The sequence below is a fragment of the Scyliorhinus canicula genome, chromosome 16 (genome assembly GCF_902713615.1).
Source record: "Scyliorhinus canicula chromosome 16, sScyCan1.1, whole genome shotgun sequence".
Taxonomy (NCBI): domain Eukaryota; kingdom Metazoa; phylum Chordata; class Chondrichthyes; order Carcharhiniformes; family Scyliorhinidae; genus Scyliorhinus; species Scyliorhinus canicula.
This window is the reverse complement of record NC_052161.1, coordinates 117551413-117569620: the sequence shown is the minus strand read 5'-3', so window position 1 is coordinate 117569620 and position 18208 is coordinate 117551413. Positions and strand designations below refer to the sequence as shown.

Below are 18208 nucleotides of genomic sequence, written 5' to 3'. Positions count from 1 at the left end.
CTATAATGGGATTTATATGTTATTTGGTGTTCTTATTTCTTAGTAGACACCACACACAAAGCAAGAAAATTAAATGTCTGCACAACCATAAAAGTGTGATATCTTAATTTGTGGGGTTGCACAATTTTTGCATCAGAGTCAGATCCAGCAGTGATGTTTATTAAAGTACAAGAACAGGATTTTTTAAAAAATAGGTGGTTCTGGTGATTTCATTCCAAAAGTAGGAGCATTTGTATTTCTATTTACTTGTTTTCCTGATATAACGGTATTTCTCATCACTTGTGAGGGTTTTAATGACAGTGAAGCCTTTTTAAAAAATCATCAATCCTATTATGATTGAAATGTAAAATGGAAAGTTTCAGATTGAATTAGTTTCTAACGTGTTCCACTTGATCTTTTTGCCAACAGGTTCCAACTCTCTGTGAAGATCTATTATCATCAGTAGATCAACCGCTGAAGATCGCCAGGGATAAAGTAGTAGGAAAGGATTACTTACTTTGTGACTACAATAGAGATGGTGACTCATACAGGTGAGCAAACTAGAATGGAAAACATCTTGACTGTTTTAAAAGCCAAATATTTAACTTGGATGTAAAACTTGTATTTGCCTCACCCGTAGCTACAGCCTTGAAGCCTGGGAACTCAGTTTCTAATTGCATTTGCATTCCTCGTTCAATAATTTATCTTGTTTGAATTTGATGAACATGGAGTTTGGAGCGGAATTGTTTTACTGCTGTTGTGTTCGAGGGTTGGAAAGGAATGTTGCCTCACTGGTGGGTGAATCCTGAATCAAAATATCAGTATTTTGGCATCAGCAGCTTAAGGCACAAGAAAATTAATGGCATCATTGATTTCAGGTTTATTTGTGACCCTGAGGCTCTGTGACATGAAAGAAGATTAAAGTTTGAATACCCCTAGATTAAACCACTTAATTATGTTGTTCCATTTTGAAAGTATTTTGAACTATTCATATCTCAATGTAATAATTGTCTCGGAAGCCTTATTTTTGTTAGAACCACACTGGTGCCTTTGCAAGATCCTCCAAACTCCATGACAAGAAACGTAGCCAACATGCCCAATATTGAGGTGCTGGTCACTGACACCCAGCTCTGTTGGGCAGGGAGTGTCATTCTTGTGCCTAACACCAGACTCTCCCACAAAAGCTGCTCTATTCAGAACTCTGATGGTAGGAGATTCACAGGAAGACAACAGAAATGCTTTAAGGATGTCCTCAAACCCTGAAACGATCAAACATCCCAATATACACAAGTGAGCCCCTGACTTGTAAATTACCCAAATGGGGAAGGTTCATCTAGCAAGGCACCAGACACAGTCAGGCGCATGGTAAGGTAAAGTCGAGGCACCAGAGATAGTGCACAAACGTCCCAAAAACTGACCCAGCCTACCCTCCAATCACTACCTAACCTGCTTGTAGCAAAGTATGCCGATCACGCATTGGAATTAACAGCCATATCACAACCCATGGAACCAGAGTTGTACCAAATTATCCTTGATTCTGAAGGATTGCCCAAGATGGATTTTAGTGTTACTTGTTGCTGATTACTGTGATGGTTTGCATGCAGATTTAAGAGAACAAAGCTAGAGTGCTACCACTTCGCTAAGGCTCATACTGAGTTACGTCATGTTAGACATCCAGGCAAAAAAAACTTACAAAATCAGTCTTTGGGAAGGGGTTATTTACCACCAGGCCTACACATGATGTGATTTCCAGGTTGTCAAGTACATTGCATACTGATGGTTGGATTCTGCTGGAGCCACTCCCCTCCTGATCTCATACAAATATGGACAAAAGAGCTGAACTCCAGAGGTGAGGTGAGAATGACTGCCTATGACATGAGGGCCTCATTTGACCAAGTGTGGTATCAAGGCGCCTGAGCAAAACTGGAGTCAATGGAAATCAGGGGCAACTCTCTGCTGATTGGAGTCATACCCAGCATAAAGGAAGACAGTTGTGGTTGTTGGAGCCTGCTTCCTTATACTCACCAAGGCACCTTCCAAACCACATTCCAAACCTGTGACCGTTAGCACCTAGAAGGACGAGGGCAGCAAATCTATGGGAGCACCATGATCTGCAAGTTCCCCTCCAAGCCACACACCCTAACTTGAAACTATATCAACAGTCCTTCAATGTCGCTGGGTCAAAATCTTGAAACTCCCTCTAACAGCACTGTGGGTGTACCTACAACAGATGGATTGTAGCGATTCAAGAAGGCATCTCACCACCACCTTCTTGAGGGTCGTTTGAGATGGGCAATAAATGCTGGCCTAGCCAACGAAACCCACATCCCATGAATAATTAAAACAAATTAAAGGGCTACTAAATGTTGATCAAAAGGGAAAAATAGATTGTGAGATTAAATTAGCCAATAATATAAAACAGTTTGCAAGAGCTTTTACAAGTATATTAAAAGGAAAGTAGCTAAAATAAGCATTGATCCCTTAGAGGCAGAGACAACAGAAATTATCCTGTGGAATGAGGGAATGACAAAGATATTGAGTAAATAGTGTGTCTGCCTTCATAGTAGAAGACACAAGTTACATGCCAGAAATAGAGAGTAACCTAGGGGCTAGTAAGTGTGAGGAAATTAAGGTAATTAAAATGAACAAAGAAAAGTACAGGATAAATTTATGGGACTAAAAGTTAACAAATTCCCAGGATATGACAGCTTATTATGACCTTAATTTCCTCACTCTTATTAACTCTTAGGTTACTCTGTATTTCTGGTGTTTTTCAAACGGGAAATGTTAGTTTTATTAATGTATTTTGTTGATGTAACTAGTAGGGTAGATAAAGGGGAACCAGTAGATGTAGTAGACATGGATTTCCAAAAGGCATTCAAAAAGATGCCACACAAAGTTAATACACAAGGCAAGGACTCGTGGAGTTGAGGATAATACATTAGCATGGATAGAGGATTAGTTAACAGGCAGGAAGCAAAGGTTAGGGGTAAATGGGACATTTCCAAGTTGACAAACTAACTCATTTGGCAGACGAGGATCAATGCTGGGGCCTCAGCTATTCAGAATCTGCGTGAGTTATTTGTACAAAGCTTGGTAGAAATGCAAGCTGTACGAACAGAGGCTGCAAAGAACTATAGAAGATTGTGAGTGGGAACCAAACTGACAGATGGAGTATAATGTGGAGAAGTTGCGGTTGCTCAGTTAGATAGTAAGAATAGAAAAGTAGAATTTTTTTAAAAAGCTGTGAAACTTTGTTCAGAGGGAGTTGGGTATTCACATACAAGAAACACAAAAGTTAGCATGTCGTTATAGCAAGCAATTGGGAAGGCAAATGGCATGTTGGCCTTTCTCTCAAAGGGATTGCAATTCAGCACTATGGAAGTCTTTCTACAATTGGACAGGACTTTGGTGAGACCACACCCTGGAGTGGTGTGTACAGTTTTGGTCTCCATTTTAAGCAAGGATATGCCTATATTGGCAGCTGTACAGTGAAGTTCACTGGACTGGTCCTTGGGATGTGAGAGGTGTCCTATGATAATCTTTATTAGTGTCACAAGTAGGTGCACATTAACATTGCAATGCAGTTACTGTGAAAATCCCTCAGTCGCCACACTTCAGCGCCTGTTTAGGTACACTGAGGAGAATTCAGGATGTCCAATTCACTGAACAAGCACGTCTTTCGGGACTTGTGGGAGGATACCAGAGCACCCGGAGGAAACCCACGGGGAGAACTTGCAGACTCCGCACAAACAGTGACCCAAGCCGGGAATCACTGGGTCCTTGGCGCTGTGAGGCAGCAGTGCTAACCACTTAGTTAAAATTAGGTCTACGCTGACTGTAGTTTAGTAGAATGAGAAGTGATCTCCTTGAAAGGGTAGATACTGCAAGTTGTTTTCCCGCTGGCTGGAGGATCTAGAACTTGGGGCCACAGTCTCAGGATAAGGGGCTGTCATTTAGGAGTAAGATGGGAAATTTCTTCCCTCAAAGGAACATGGAAAGTAGGAGCCTGCTCTGCCATTAAATTAGCCTGCATCTAACATGCTGAGCCCTGTAAGAATTTTGTATGTTTCAATTGGATTGCCTCTCATTCTTCTAGACTCCTAAGAACACATGCCCAGTCTCCTCAGTCTATCCTTTGAGGACAATCCTAGGAATCAGTCTGGCGAACCTTTGTTGCACTTCCTGTATGGCCAGTATATCCTTCCTTTGATAAGGAGACAAAACTGTATATAATACTCCAGGTGTGATCTCACCAAGGCACTACACAATTGCAGCAAGACATCTTTACTCCTGAACTCAAATCCTTTTGCAATAAAGCCCATTTGTCTTCCTAATTGCTTACTGCATCTGCATGTTAGCTTTCAGTGACTCATGAACAAGGCCCCCCAGGTTCCTTTAGACATCAACACTTTCCAATCTCTTTCCATTTAAAAAAGAAATACTATGAATTTCTGTTTCCCTATAAAAGTGGATAATTTCACAATTCTTCACATTGTATTCCATCTGCTAGGTTCTTGCTCACTCAGTTTGTTTAATTACACGTGAAGCCTCGTTGCATCCTCCTCTCACCTAGTTTTTTATCGGCCAACTTGGAAATATTACATTCGGTCCACATGTTCAAATCATTGAAAAAGATCGTGGACAGCTGGGGCCCAAGCACTGACCTTTGAGGTACCCCGTTAGTCACAGTGTGCCAACCTGAGAGTGACCCATTTATTCCTGCTATCTATTTCTGTCCTTTAACCAATTTTTAATCCATACCAATATATTGCCCAAAGCCCTATGTGCTCTACTTTTGTTTACTAACCTCTTGTGTGGGACCTTCTTAAAATCCAAATACACCACATTCAATTGTTCCCCCACACCACATTCACTTGTTCCCCCTTACCTCTTTTGCTAGTTATGCCCTCAAAACATTCTTAACATGTTTGTCAAACAGGATTTCCTTTTCATAAATCCATGTTGACTGACCAATCTTACCATTATTTTCTAGGTGTCCAGTTATCTCATTCTTTATAATCGAATCTAGCATTTTCCCTTCCACTGATATCAGGCTGGCAGGTCTATAGTTCCCTCTTTTCTCTCTCCTTTTTCTTAAAAAGTGGGGTTGCATTTTCCATCTTCTAATCTGCAGGAACCACTCCAGAATGTATAGAATTTTGTAAGAGGACCACTAATGCATCCACTATTTTTTTTACAGATCCCTCTTTCAGCACTCGGGGATGTAGATCATCAGGTCAAGGAAATTTATCAACTTTCAGTCCTATTAATTTCTCCAGCAGCACTACCTTTTTACAAATTAATTTTTGTTCCTTTTTCTCGCTAGTCCCTTAATTCTTGTTTCTGGGAGTTTTTTTTAACATCTTTGTCTGTGAAGTCAGACACAAAGTATTTGTTTAGTTTCTCTGCCAATTTCTTATTCCTCATTATAAATTCCCCTGTCTCTGCCTGTAGCAGGCCCACATTTGCCTTTGTTAATATTTTCCTTTTTACCGACTATCAGATCTTCCAGTTTTTTATGTTTCTCGCTAGTTCATCTCAGTCTATATTTTTTTTCTTTATCAGTTTCTTGGTTCTCCTTTGCGAAATTCTAAAAAGCTCCTAATCCTCAGGCTTACCTTTTTTCACAACTTTATAAGCCTCTTTCTTTAATCTCATAAAATCCTTAACTTCTCTTGTTAACCACGGATGAATCACTTTCCTGCTGTGTTTTTGTGCCCTAATGGAATGTATATTTGTTGTTGTAAACCATTTATTAATTCTTTAAATGCTAACCATTTTTTGTCTCCGGTCATACGTTTTAATGTTGTTTCCCAATCTACCACAACCAACTTTCCCCTCATACCTTCATCGTTTCCTTTGTTTATTCAAGACCCTAATTTTGAACTCAACTACGTCACACTCAAACTTGATGTAACATTCTATCATATTATAGTCAATTTTCCTGAAGGCTCCTTTACAACAAGATTAGCATTAAGCTCCCTTTTCATTGCACAATTGGGTTGTGTACCATTGGAATTCTCTACCCCAAAGGGCTGTGGATGCTCCACCATTGAATATATTTAAGGCCAAGGTGGACAGATATTTTGTCTTGGATAATCAAGGGATATGGGAGAGAGTGTAAAAGTGACATTGAAGCTAATGCTCAAGCATGATCGTATTGAATGGCGGAAAAGGCTTGATGGACCATACTGCCTACTCCTATTTTGTATGTTCTCGGATATCTTACTCTGTAGGCATATCCAATTTTAAATTTCTTGTATTCAACTGGGTTTGTGAGTAAAACCCTTGAAGATCCACTTTACAGAGACACTTTCGGGTCATTGATTATACATGATCAGGCTTATGGTTCAGGTATTTCTCATCGTAGCAGATGGCAAGATTCTTTGTCAGAGGAGGGAAGGCTTCACACTTGGGTGAGAAAAAAGATGCTTTCATTGTTTTTCTGATTGAAGGACCACGGTCCTGTTGGCAATGGTAGAAATCAATCCTGCACAAGGTTCTTGCTTGTTCCACTTAAAACCCAAGAAACAGGTGGTTTAATTTACACATTGAATGGAACAGGCATATACCTCTAGGTTTTCTGATAGTCTGCTTTACGATGTGTAGATGAAACTGGAAATGTTCAGTAACTTGCATATTTCAGTTTAAAAGCTTAAACGAGTTGTAATGGCTTTTGAAAATGTTACAATTTTAATTTTGGCTTTCATTTCCTTTTACTTTAATAAAATCTTTCAGTTTTTGAATTGAAATGGCTTGCTCCTTAATGTAGCACAAGATAATTAAAACAGGAGTTCTGGAATTCATTTTTTATTAGGAAGCAATGGGTATTTAACCCATTACACACAATCACTATATTCCTTGGTGAAAGGGACATCTCTGAATATTAAAGCAATCTTTTCTTAAATTCTGTTATTTATATGCAGTACTGATGCACCATCGAACACAATATCTAGGATGAGATCTAGTTTCTGGAAAAAAAAATTACTTTGTGTTTTTGATTGCTCATTCCCCCCCCCCCCCCGAATTTTACGCAGGCTTTTTTTTCCTGAATTTCTCTTAAATGAAATCCTTATGGGGAAACTGGTGCCAGCTACACAGTTTGAAATCGTTAGCTTCAACAAAAAACATTCTCTGAAAATAATATATTTTCCTTATAGTCACTGTGACTAGGGCCATGTGGCCTTTTGCTGCGCACATAAAATGCACTTTAACTTGTTAACCTAGTTTTTAAATCCCTTACTAGTTCCTTATATATAAAAGGTTTGTAGAAGGTTTTGTTAAGGTTGAATGACTCCAGATTAGCTCTGAGGCTGGACTGAAGTTATATTCTTTGTTAAAATGTAAGGACACATTCCAGGGACTTCCGGTGGCGGCAATGAGCAGTTAAGTCGCACATTCGGCGGCTCCCATGGAGAACGGACTTTGGGGCTCTTTTCAGGGCCCCCAACGGAGCTGTAGCGGCAAATCCCAACGGGGGAAGAGGACAGGAGTCGACCCCAACGGTCCCATGGTCCGGACCAGAAGTGGGGCAGAGAAAAAACTGAAGAAAGCACCTCTGGAAAAATGGGGGCAGGAAGATAAAATGGCGGCCGGCGGAGGCCTCGAGGAGCTGAGGAAGTGGGCCCAGGAGCAGCAGGCGATTCTGCTGCGCTGCTTCCAGGAGCTGAAGTTGGAGCTGCTGGAGTCCCTGAAGGTAACTAACAGGGAACCGATGGAGACCCAGACAGCCCAGGGGGCTGCGATCCGGGAGCTGCAGCAGCAGGCCTCCGAAAGGGAGGACGAGGTCGTGGCCGTGGCGGGGAAGGTGGAGATGCACGAGGCGCTCCATAAAAGATGGCAGGAGTGGTTCGAGGAGCTGGACAACCGGTCGAGGAGGAAGAATTTGCGGATCCTGGGCCTCATGGAGGGGCTGGAGGGGTCGGACCCAGCAGCCTATGTGGTGATTATGTTAAACTCTCTGATGGGCGCTGGGTCCTTCCAGGGGCCCCTGGAGATAGAGGGGGCCCACAGAATTCTAGCTAGGAGGCCCAAGCCGAACGAGCCGCCACGGGCGGTGTTGGTGAGGTTTCATCGGTTCGTGGATCGTGAGTGTGTGCTCCGGTGGGCCAAGAAGGAGCGGAGCAGCAAGTGGGAGAACACGGAGGTGCGGATCTTCCAGGACTGGAGTGCGGAGGTGGCGAGGCGGAGGGCCGGGTTTAACCGGGCGAAGGCGGTGCTCCACGGACGGAGTGTGAAGTTCGGCATGTTGCAGCCGGCGCGTCTGTGGGTCACCTATAAGGATCGGCACCATTATTTTGAGTCCCCGGAGGAGGCGTGGGCCTTTGTGCAAGCTGAGAAATTGGACTCAAACTGAGGGTCTAGGATGGGGGATGTTGTATAATACTGTATTTGCATTTGCTTGGTTTAGTGTAAGAAGTGAGTTGGCCTTAGGGTGGGTGGGGTGATGTCGTACTGTTTTTTCTATATGGGTTTTTAAGCAGGGGTCGGGTGGACGGGTTCGGGCAGAGGGGTAAACGGGGAGTTCGGGGAGCTGGTTGGGGGGACTGACAATGGGAGTGGCCCTGGAGGAGGCGGGGCCCGGCAGGGCGAAAGCACGGGCTTTCTGCGGGTTTCCCGCGCTGTGAGATGGTGGGGGCGGGGCCGGGGCTGAGAAGCGCGGGTCGTTGCTGGCTGTTTTCCCGCGCAAGAGCGGGGGGAGGGTGGACCCGTTGACGGGCACAATGGAGGAGGGGCAGTCCCACGTGGGGAGGAGCCGAAGGTAGGGCGGAAGTCGCCGGGGTCAGCAGAAGTTAGCTGGCTCACGGGAGTGCTGTGGAGGGAGGGGCGCGGCTAGGAGGGGTCCTAGCCTGGGGGAGGGGGGGGGGGGGTACCGGGTTGCTGCTGAAACGGTCAGGAAGGAGCTGGAGGACGCAGGGGGTGCTGGAGGGGGGAGAGTTGCCGCCGTGGGAAACTGGCAGAGCGGGGGACACTGGCCGGGGGTGGGCAAGGGATGGGGTATGGGTAATCGGCAGGGGAGGGGGGCAGGGAGCCCTCGGATCCGGCTGATAACCTGGAACGTGAGGGGGCTGAATGGGCCGGTCAAACGGGCCTGGGTATTTGCGCACCTGAAGGGACTGAAGGCGGATGTGGCCATGCTCCTGGAGACACACCTGAGTGGTGGACCAGGTTCGGCTGAGGAAGGGATGGGTGGGCCAAGTATTCCACTCAGGGCTGGATGAGAAGAGGAAGGGGGTGGCGATCCTGGTGGGGAAGAAGGTGTCGTTTGAGGCGTTAAATGTGGTGGCTGACAGTGGCGGGAGATATGTGATGGTGAGTGGCAAGCTGCAGGGGGAGCGGGTGGTGTTGGTGAATGTTTACGCCCCAAATTGGGACGATGCAGGGTTTATGCGGCATATGTTGGGATGCATTCTGGACCTGGAGGTGGGGGGCCTGATCATGGAACACAGTACTGGATCCCCCATTGGATCGATCCAAGTCCCAGATGGGTAGGAGGCCGCCGGCGGCTAAGGTGCTGAGGGGATTCATGGACCAGATGGGTGGGGGGGGGGTGGACCCCTGGAGGTTTGTGAGGCCAAGGGCCAAGGAATACTCATTTTTCTCCCACGTACATGAGACCTACTCGAGGATTAATTTTTTTTGTCTGAGTAGGGGGTTGGTGTCGAGGGTGGAGGATGTGGAATACTCTGCCGTTGCCATTTCAGATCATGCCCCGCACTGGATGGACCTCGGGCTGGGGGAAGAGAGGGACCAACGTCCGCTCTGGCGCATGGAGGTGGGACTGTTGGCAGATGAGGAGGTGGCCGAGAGGGTTCGGGGGTGTATTGAGAGGTACCTTGAGGCCAATGATAACGGGGAGGTTCGAGTGGGGACGGTCTGGGAGGCATTGAAGGCGGTGATGAGGGGGGATTTGATCTCCATCCGAACCCATAGGGAGAGGGGGGAGCAGAGGGAGAGGGAGAGACTGATAGGGGAGATGGTGCAGGTGGATAGGAGATATGCGGAGGCCCCAGAGGAGGGATTGCTGGCGGAGAGGCGTAGCCTCCAGGCCAGATTTGACCTATTGACTACCAGAAAGGCGGAAGCTCAGTGGAGGAAAGCACAGGGGGCGGTGTATGAATACGGGGAGAAGGCGAGCAGGATGCTGGCACACCAGCCCCGACAGCGGGACGTGGCCAGGGAGATTGGGGGAGTGATGGATAAGGCTGGGAAGGTGGTGTGGAGGGGAGTAGATGTTAATGGGGTCTTCAGAGACTTCTATGGGGAACTGTACCGATCGGAGCCCCCGGTGGAGGGGGGTGGAATGGGGCGCTTCTTGGACAAGCTGCGATTCCCGAAGGTGGAGGAGGAGCAGATGGAGGGACTAGGGGCGCCAATCGAGCTGGAGGAGGTAGTCAAAGGGTAGGGAGCATGCAGTCGGGGAAGGCGCCGGGGTCGGATGGGATTCCGGCGGAATTTTATAAAAGGTATTTGGACCTGTTGATCCGGACCTTTAACGAGGCGGGGGGGGGGGGGGGGGGGGGGGGCTTTGCCCCCAACTATGTCACGGGCGCTGATTTCCTTGATCCTGAAGCGGGACAAGGACCCTTTGCAGTGCGGATCATATAGGCCGATTTCGCTGCTGAACGCCGATGCTAAGCTGCTGGCAAAGATCCTGGCCACTAGAATAGAGGATTGCGTGCCCGGGGTCATTCATAAGGACCAGACGGGGTTTGTGAAGGGAAGGCAGCTGAATACAAACGTACGAAGGCTCCTCAACGTTATTATGATGCCGGCTGTGGAAGGGGAGGCGGAGATAGTGGTGGCATTAGATGCGGAGAAGGCCTTCGATAGGGTTGAGTGGGAGTATTTGTGGGAGGTGTTGGAGAGGTTTGGGTTTGGGGAGGGGTTTATCCGGTGGGTGAGGCTGCTCTACGAGGCCCCGATGGCGAGTGTAGCCACAAATAGGAGGAGGTGGGAGTACTTTCGGCTGTACCGGGGGACGAGACAGGGGTGCCCCCTGTCGGTATTGCTCTTCGCGTTGGCAATTGAGCCCCTGGCCATGGCATTGAGGGAGTCAGGGAAATGGAGGGGCCTGGTGCAGAGTGGGGAGGAGCATCGAGTGTCGCTGTACGCGGACGACCTGTTGCTGTATGTGGCGGACCCGGTGGGGGGTGATGCCGGAGGTGATGAGGATTCTTAGTGAATTCGGGGGTTTCTCGGGGTACAAGTTGAACTTGGGCAAGAGTGAGGTGTTTGTGGTACATCCGGGGGATCAAGAGGAGGGGATTGGTAGGCTCCCATTGAAGCAGGCAGGGAAGAGCTTCAGGTACCTATGGGTCCAGGTGGCTGGGAGCTGGGGGGCCTGCACAAGCTCAACCTCACAAGGTTGGTGGAGCAGATGGAGGAAGAGTTTAAGAGGTGGGATATGTTACCGCTGTCACTGGCGGGGAGGGTGCAGTCCGTTAAGATGACGGTGCTCCCGATGTTTTTGTTCCTGTTCCAGTGCCTTCCCATCCTTATCCCGAAGGCCTTTTTTAGGAGGGTCAACAGGAGTATCACGGGATTTGTGTGGGCGCATGGGACTCCGAGGGTTAGAAGAGTGTTCCTGGAACGAGGCAGGGATAGGGTGGGCTGGCGTTGCCCAACCACTGTGGGTACTATTGGGCTGCCAACGCAGCGATGGTGCGTAAGTGGGTAATGGGCGAGGAGGGGGCAGCATGGAAGAGGATGGAGGCGGCGTCTTGTGTGGGCACGAGCTTGGAGGCGCTAGTAACGGCGCCGTTGCCGCTCTCCAACGAGGTATACCACGAGCCCGGTGGTGGCGGCTACCCTCAAATTTTGGGGGCAATGGAGACGGCACAGGGGAGAAATGGGGGGCTCGATGGAGGCCCCGATACGGGGGAACCATCGGTTTGTCCCAGGGAGCATTGATGGCGGATTTCTGGGCTGGCACAGGGCAGGGGTTAGGAGGTTGAGGGACCTGTTTGTGGAGGGGAGGTTTGCGAGCTTGGGGGAGTTAGAGGGGAAGTTTGGGCTCCCCCCGGGGAACATGTTTTGGTACATGCAGGTTAGGGCGTTTGCCAGGCGGCAGATGGAGGGGTTCCCTTGTTGCCCCCACGTGGGGTACGGGACAGGGTGCACTAACCATTAAATACCCTTTTTAAGGGTGTTTATAAAAGCCTGTTTGTGCAACAGAAAGCCATATTGTCCAAGTCACAGTGTTCAGGGGAGGGAAGCAGAATTTAGTCAGTCAGGAATGTATTTTTCCTGCACAGAGAATAGTGGAAAAAAAAGAACTCCGTTAGGAAACTAAAGTTATCCTTAAGTTTTATATTTGTATTAGTGAACATTAGAAATAAGGTATAGTTTGAAGTAGGTTTAATTTAATGTTTCTGTGCCTGGAGGGTAAAACCTGTAGTTAGATTTATGCTGGACAACGGTATTTGTATGTGTTTCAATCCCAACTGTGATTCTATTATGCTCACAGAGGGCTACAGAGTGAAGAGTTAATAAACCAGTGGGTTGCTTAACAACTTGGGTCTTGTAAGGCGGGGAAGCTTTAAGGTTTTAGTTTAGTTATTTTGATTGCAATTAGAGATAGCTACTGAGAGAGAAGGCAGCTCTTGCAGTTCTGATAGAAGTAGTTGGTTTTGGAAGGCTAAAGAGGGAGCATCTTTCTCAGCCTTGCTAGGAGAAAAGCCATACTGTAGTTAAGAAAACAGATGCTGGAAACCTAAAAGTCCAGGTAGTTAAAGGAAACTAGAGAAATTGAATTAAGTGAACAGAGGAAACTGGGAACCAGAACTGATTACTGTTCAGTGAAATCAGAGAGTTGAAAAGGCATTGGATCATGAGAGACCAGAAAAACATCTGCAGTGGTGCTAAGGTTTGTGAGAAATTACTACAGTTTAGGAGACATTATTTGAAATAATTGTAGAAATCGGTAGAAATTCTACAAACCTTTTATATGGACCTCAGAGTTTGTATTAATAAAAATTAAGACGAGGGAAACCTGAAGCTGAAAGCGAAACCCTGATGAAAGTGGCGGAGGGAAAGCATAATTTAAAAGAAAATTTGACTTTTGAAAGCGGAATTTGAAATCACTCGTGTGGAAGCTGAAGTTCAGTGAGACAATGATACAGAAGTCATCTCGGGGGATTTTGAGGAGAAATCCCCAGACATCCATTTAGGTTCATAGAGGAGTGTATCTTACCACAAGTCATCTAGTGTGCTTGAAAGGTATTAATGCGACCATCGTAGTTTAAGATGTACTTTGTAATGCATGTAACCTGAAAATCTGTGTGTAATTGTTAAACTAAGGGGGGGAATGAAGGAGTATTGAATCCAAATCCAATTTTTTCATTTTAATATTTTCTTGTTGTTAAAAAACTAATTAGCGGTCCTGTGACACTGTTCCTCCACTTTTTATTAGAAAATTTAAAAGTCCTGGTCTTTTGGGCCAGGGCTCCATTCTGGGATCTTTCCATCCAATTATAACACCAACTGGGACCCTAACACTGCACCAAAATGCACACAATCGGGTTTGCGTTTGTAAGTTCTGTTTGTAAACCAAGTTGTGTTGAGGTAGAGACAAAAAGGCATCATTTTTGACCTAACTCCAGTGTAACTCTTTCTCTTGAGTTGATCTAATTCTACTTATTGGATGCAGAATGTTTGGCATCTGTTGTTACCATGGCAATTACAGCTCTTGTAGTTTGCAAATTGCAATGTGCACCATATGCTTACATAATATGCTGGGACTCTGAAGATTGCATGCTCTTAATCTAAAAGAACATTTGCCAAAAGTTAGTGTCTAGAAATTTTAATGCTCACTGCAATTTGTGGTATATGGAAGCACTAACGTTTACCAAATGGCTTCAGTCGGAGTCACAATTTTCAAAGGAAAAATGTGTATTTGGAAATTCTAAAATGTAAAACTTGAATTTAATGAAAACAATTTTATTTCAGTTTTTAAGTCTTTTATGTATGCTGTACCACACAGCATTCTCCAGGGAGAGGGAAGCTGCTATTATGTTCTACCCTTCTAATAGTGTTGTTCCATAGATTCACACCAAGCAGGTGGCTGAGCCTCAACTCTGTTACCATTCTTCCCCTCTGTCCCTGCCAAGTCTATCGCTTAGAGCTGTACTTTTGGTTAAAAAAAATTAATGGGAATATCTTTAAAGTGCTTTTGACGAGTGTCTACTTCCCAAGAAATCAACACTCTACATTTGTCACCACATTGACTTATTTACTTGTTGCACATGTCATGATGATTTTAAACCCCGACACACCCCTATCCCTCATGTCTCCCACTTTACAGTTTAAAATTTGTTGTACCAACATGATGTCAGCCATTTCTTTACAATATCTAAGGAATGGCTATTTGGCAAAGGGGGGGGGGGGGGGGGGGGGGGGAGAGCGGAAAGAAAGTAAGAATTCAAAATTAATAATTTTTTCAAAACTTTGTAGCCAGAGACTAGATTTGTTCTCTGAGTAACACTAACAAGCCATGTTAGACACTATAGAAATCTAAAGCTTGCAGTTTGGGCCTTTCAAAAACCCCTCACAGCAGTTCATAAATCATGAAGTAAGTGCATTGACTGTTATGTAGACAAATGGCAGCGGTCCTCAGATAATGATGAGAGGAATGACCAGTCAATGTTTTGGTGTTTGTTTAGAGAGAAATGTTGCCCAGGACTTCAAAAGATCCCCCACTGCTCTTCAAACAGTGGCATAAGGCCTGAAGGTTCACCAAAAATAGGTACCTCCTACTTAATCTATCATCTTATGGACAGCAACTCTGACTAGGTAGTATTCCCATGGTCTTGTACTGGAATTTCAGATCAAACCTGGGAGTGAAGTCTGAACCTGGATTTTCCTGACATCGAGGCGAGCGTGCTGTTAACTCAGGTAGCTGAGTTCTGTTTGGGAAAGGGAAAAGAGCCTGAGGTTGTGCATTTATAAGCAGATTGACATCTTATTTTATTTCCGATTGACCAAATGCAAAAATTGATCCTAACTTGCTTGAGTAAGTTTGTAGTACTTCAAGTTAAGACATTGGCAGCCAAAGGGTAGAGGGAGAAGATTTCTAGCACTCTTGCATTTATACAATATGTTGCAAACTTAAATACGGGTGGGGCTGTTTGGATGCACAATTTTTTAAAAATGTATCTTTATTGTCACAAGTAGGCTCACATTAACACTGCAATGAAGTTACTATGAAAAGCACCTAGCCACATTCTGGAGCCTGTTTGGGTACACAGAGGAAGAATTCAGAATGTCCAATTCACCTAACAGCACGTCTTTCAGGACTTGTGGGAGGAAACCGGAGCACCCGGAGGAAAAGCACATAGACACGGGGAGAGCGTGCAGACTCCGTACAGAGTGACCCAAGCCGGGATCGAACCTGGGACCCTGGCTCTGTGAAGCAACAGTACTAACCACTGTACTACCGTAATTGAGGAACTTGGTGATGGATAAATCAAAGGCAAACTGATTGTGAGCCTTTGGCAAGGAAATCTCCAGTTTCAGAGCATATGGAAGATGTCTACCTTACTGCAAATCTCCTCACCATGTTCATGGTGTTGCATTATTTTTCAAACAAATTTCAATAATTAAAGTACCATAGACGGTGGCCTACATTAGCATACGGCTAAATAGCTGGCTTTGAAAGCAGACCAAGGCAGGCCAGCAGCACGGTTCAATTCCCATACCAGCCTCCCCGAACAGGCGCCGGAATGTGGCGACTAGGGGCTTTTCACAGTAACTTCATTTGAAGCCTACTTGTGACAAGCGATTTTCAATTTCATTGTAGTCTTGGGTCCCTGAAACAGCTCTCATTTCTTCAATTGTAACTTCACTTTGTATATTTCTTAGATGTCAAAAGAAAAAAAGGATAGCCAGCATTATCCCTGTTACTGTGGACTCTGATGTGTTAAGCTTACTAGAGTCTTCAACTTATGCTTGTGTGTTTTTACTTGCTGTGTAAACCTTTCAGTCACTGCAGTTGATAACATCTGTATTTAATATTTTGTGTTCTTTTTCTTCTTTATAATATGACCATATAAATAAACAAGCTTTAAGCCATGTAAATATGGATGAAGTCAGCCAGTTTGCAACACAACTTTTTAATCATTTGTGTTTTTTAAACTGTCTGCAATAATTGTAAAGAAATAAAGTCTCATCTTAAGTGTTTTAAATGAATGCTAATTAAGTATTATCTACAAATTGAAGATTTGCTGCAACAGAATTTTGGTGGGGAAAATATTATAGTTAGACAGTGATACACCCTCGTCCTGGTCGTAATAATGTCGATGCCTATATATGTCCATTTCTCAAAAATAAAAAAATCCTCATCTAAAGTTTCAAGATTGAAAACCACGAGTGACTAAAGGTCAGATGTTTCTTTAAAAGTATGACAGTAGCTGTAAAGGCAAATAATAAAATGTTGGGATGTGCAACCAGGCCTGTGTAATATTTAAGTCTAAGGAAATTATGCTAGCATTTATTAAGTAGGACCGCTCATGGTGCATTGTCAGGCTGGGCTTAAGAGAAGACATTAGAACTGTTTAGGTTTCTGCAACAAAGTGATTGTCTACTTTATTTTCAAGCTATGTTGAGGATCAAGGTATTGCATTCAAGAAAAAAGGCTAATGGGCATGATTAAATTATTAAAATGAAGACTTTTAATAGACTAATTGTAGACTACGTACAGTGTAAAAAGAGGACAGAAGATGCACAAATAAAATAGAACCTTAAAGCTATTTGCGAGGCTTATTGTCAGAAATAATGTGCATCTCCAATCATGGTAAATAATTTATCGTAAAAGCAACTTCGTCAGAAACTTGAAAATATTCACAATGCCAGATTACTTTGTGTAGGCCAAATTAAATTATAAACAGAAGTAAAACCATTGATGGGATACCACAATCAGAACATCACATGCATAAAACATTCATTTTCAGATGATTTTCACATTGATGTATTTGTTTAAAATCCTCATTATGTGACTTTACCTGTGAATTGCTACCATGGGCTAGCTTCAAAACATAAAATGGTTTTAAAAATAATCAATTTGCCATGCACTTGTGCCAATTGCTACTCTCAGAACTCTATACTTTGCCAACCAGTTTGCTGAATAGTGACCAAGCATTCGGCAATTGTTGGGTATGAGGCTATTTTCCCTTGGAGGTTCAAGCAATTTATTTAAATAAGTGGTGCTAACAAAATTCTTGTACTGTTTTTAAAAAATAAATTTAAGAGTACCCAATTCATTTTTTCCAATTAAGACGCGATTTATCGTGGCCAATCCACCTATCCTGCACATCTTTAGGTTGTGGGGCGAAACCCACGCAAACACAGGGAGAATGTGCAAACTCCACACGGACAGTGACCCAGAGCCAGGATCAAACCTGGGACCTCAGCACCATGAAGCAGCAATGCTAACCACTGCGTCAACAAAATTCTTATACTGTTACTACCCAATGAAATAATGATTTGTATTAGTCTGTTTAATTTATCTGCTTATTTATAATTGGAAAATGTGTTTTTACCTGCTTCCTCATACTCACCAAGGCTTCTTTGACTGCAGCTTTCAAACGCAACCTTAATCACCTGGAAGGGCAAGGGCAGCAGATTCATGGAAACATCACCTGGAAGTTTTCCTCCAAGCCATGCACCATCCTGACTTGGAACTATATTACCGTCCCTTCCCTGTCACTTGGTCAATATCATGGAACTCCCTTCCTAACAGCACTGTGTGTGCACCTACACCACATGACTGCAGCAGTTCAAGAAAGCAGCTCACCACCACCTTCTCGGGGTCAATTAGGGATAAACAATAAAAATCCTGGCCAGCCAGCGTCGCTCATGTCCCTTGAAAGAATAAAATATACTTGGAAAAGGATTTGTAAAGAATAAATCCCTAGATCAAACAATCTATTTGTGGTGAATAAGGTGAGCTTTTCTGAGCAACCATCAGGAAAGCTCGTGGATCCATTTTGAAGACATGCAATATACATAACCTAACAAGAAAGAAATTCTATTTCTGTCACGTATACATCCTAGAAAACCAGTTTGCATAGATGAGGAAAGCATAAAATCCTTAAAGAAACAAATACAAACTAGCCTAAGATGAGAAATTCTGACATTTGTCTTTCATCAAGCAGTCTGTTGGTGATGTGTCACTTCAGATCCCCAATCAGAAAATGTTTGTTCGAGTGACTCACTGGGTCAATCTCCA

General features: G+C 44.5%; 1 protein-coding gene across 2 annotated transcripts in view; it reads left to right on the top strand.

The window, feature by feature from the left end:
* Positions 1-18208, top strand: part of capzb (capping actin protein of muscle Z-line subunit beta) — a 117580-nt gene that overhangs the window by 51736 nt on the left and 47636 nt on the right. For both annotated transcript variants that reach the window (XM_038821525.1, XM_038821524.1), the window contains exon 2: positions 409-530. In XM_038821525.1, coding sequence (XP_038677453.1) covers positions 409-530 — 122 coding nt within the window. The remainder of the gene's footprint in view (positions 1-408; positions 531-18208) is intronic.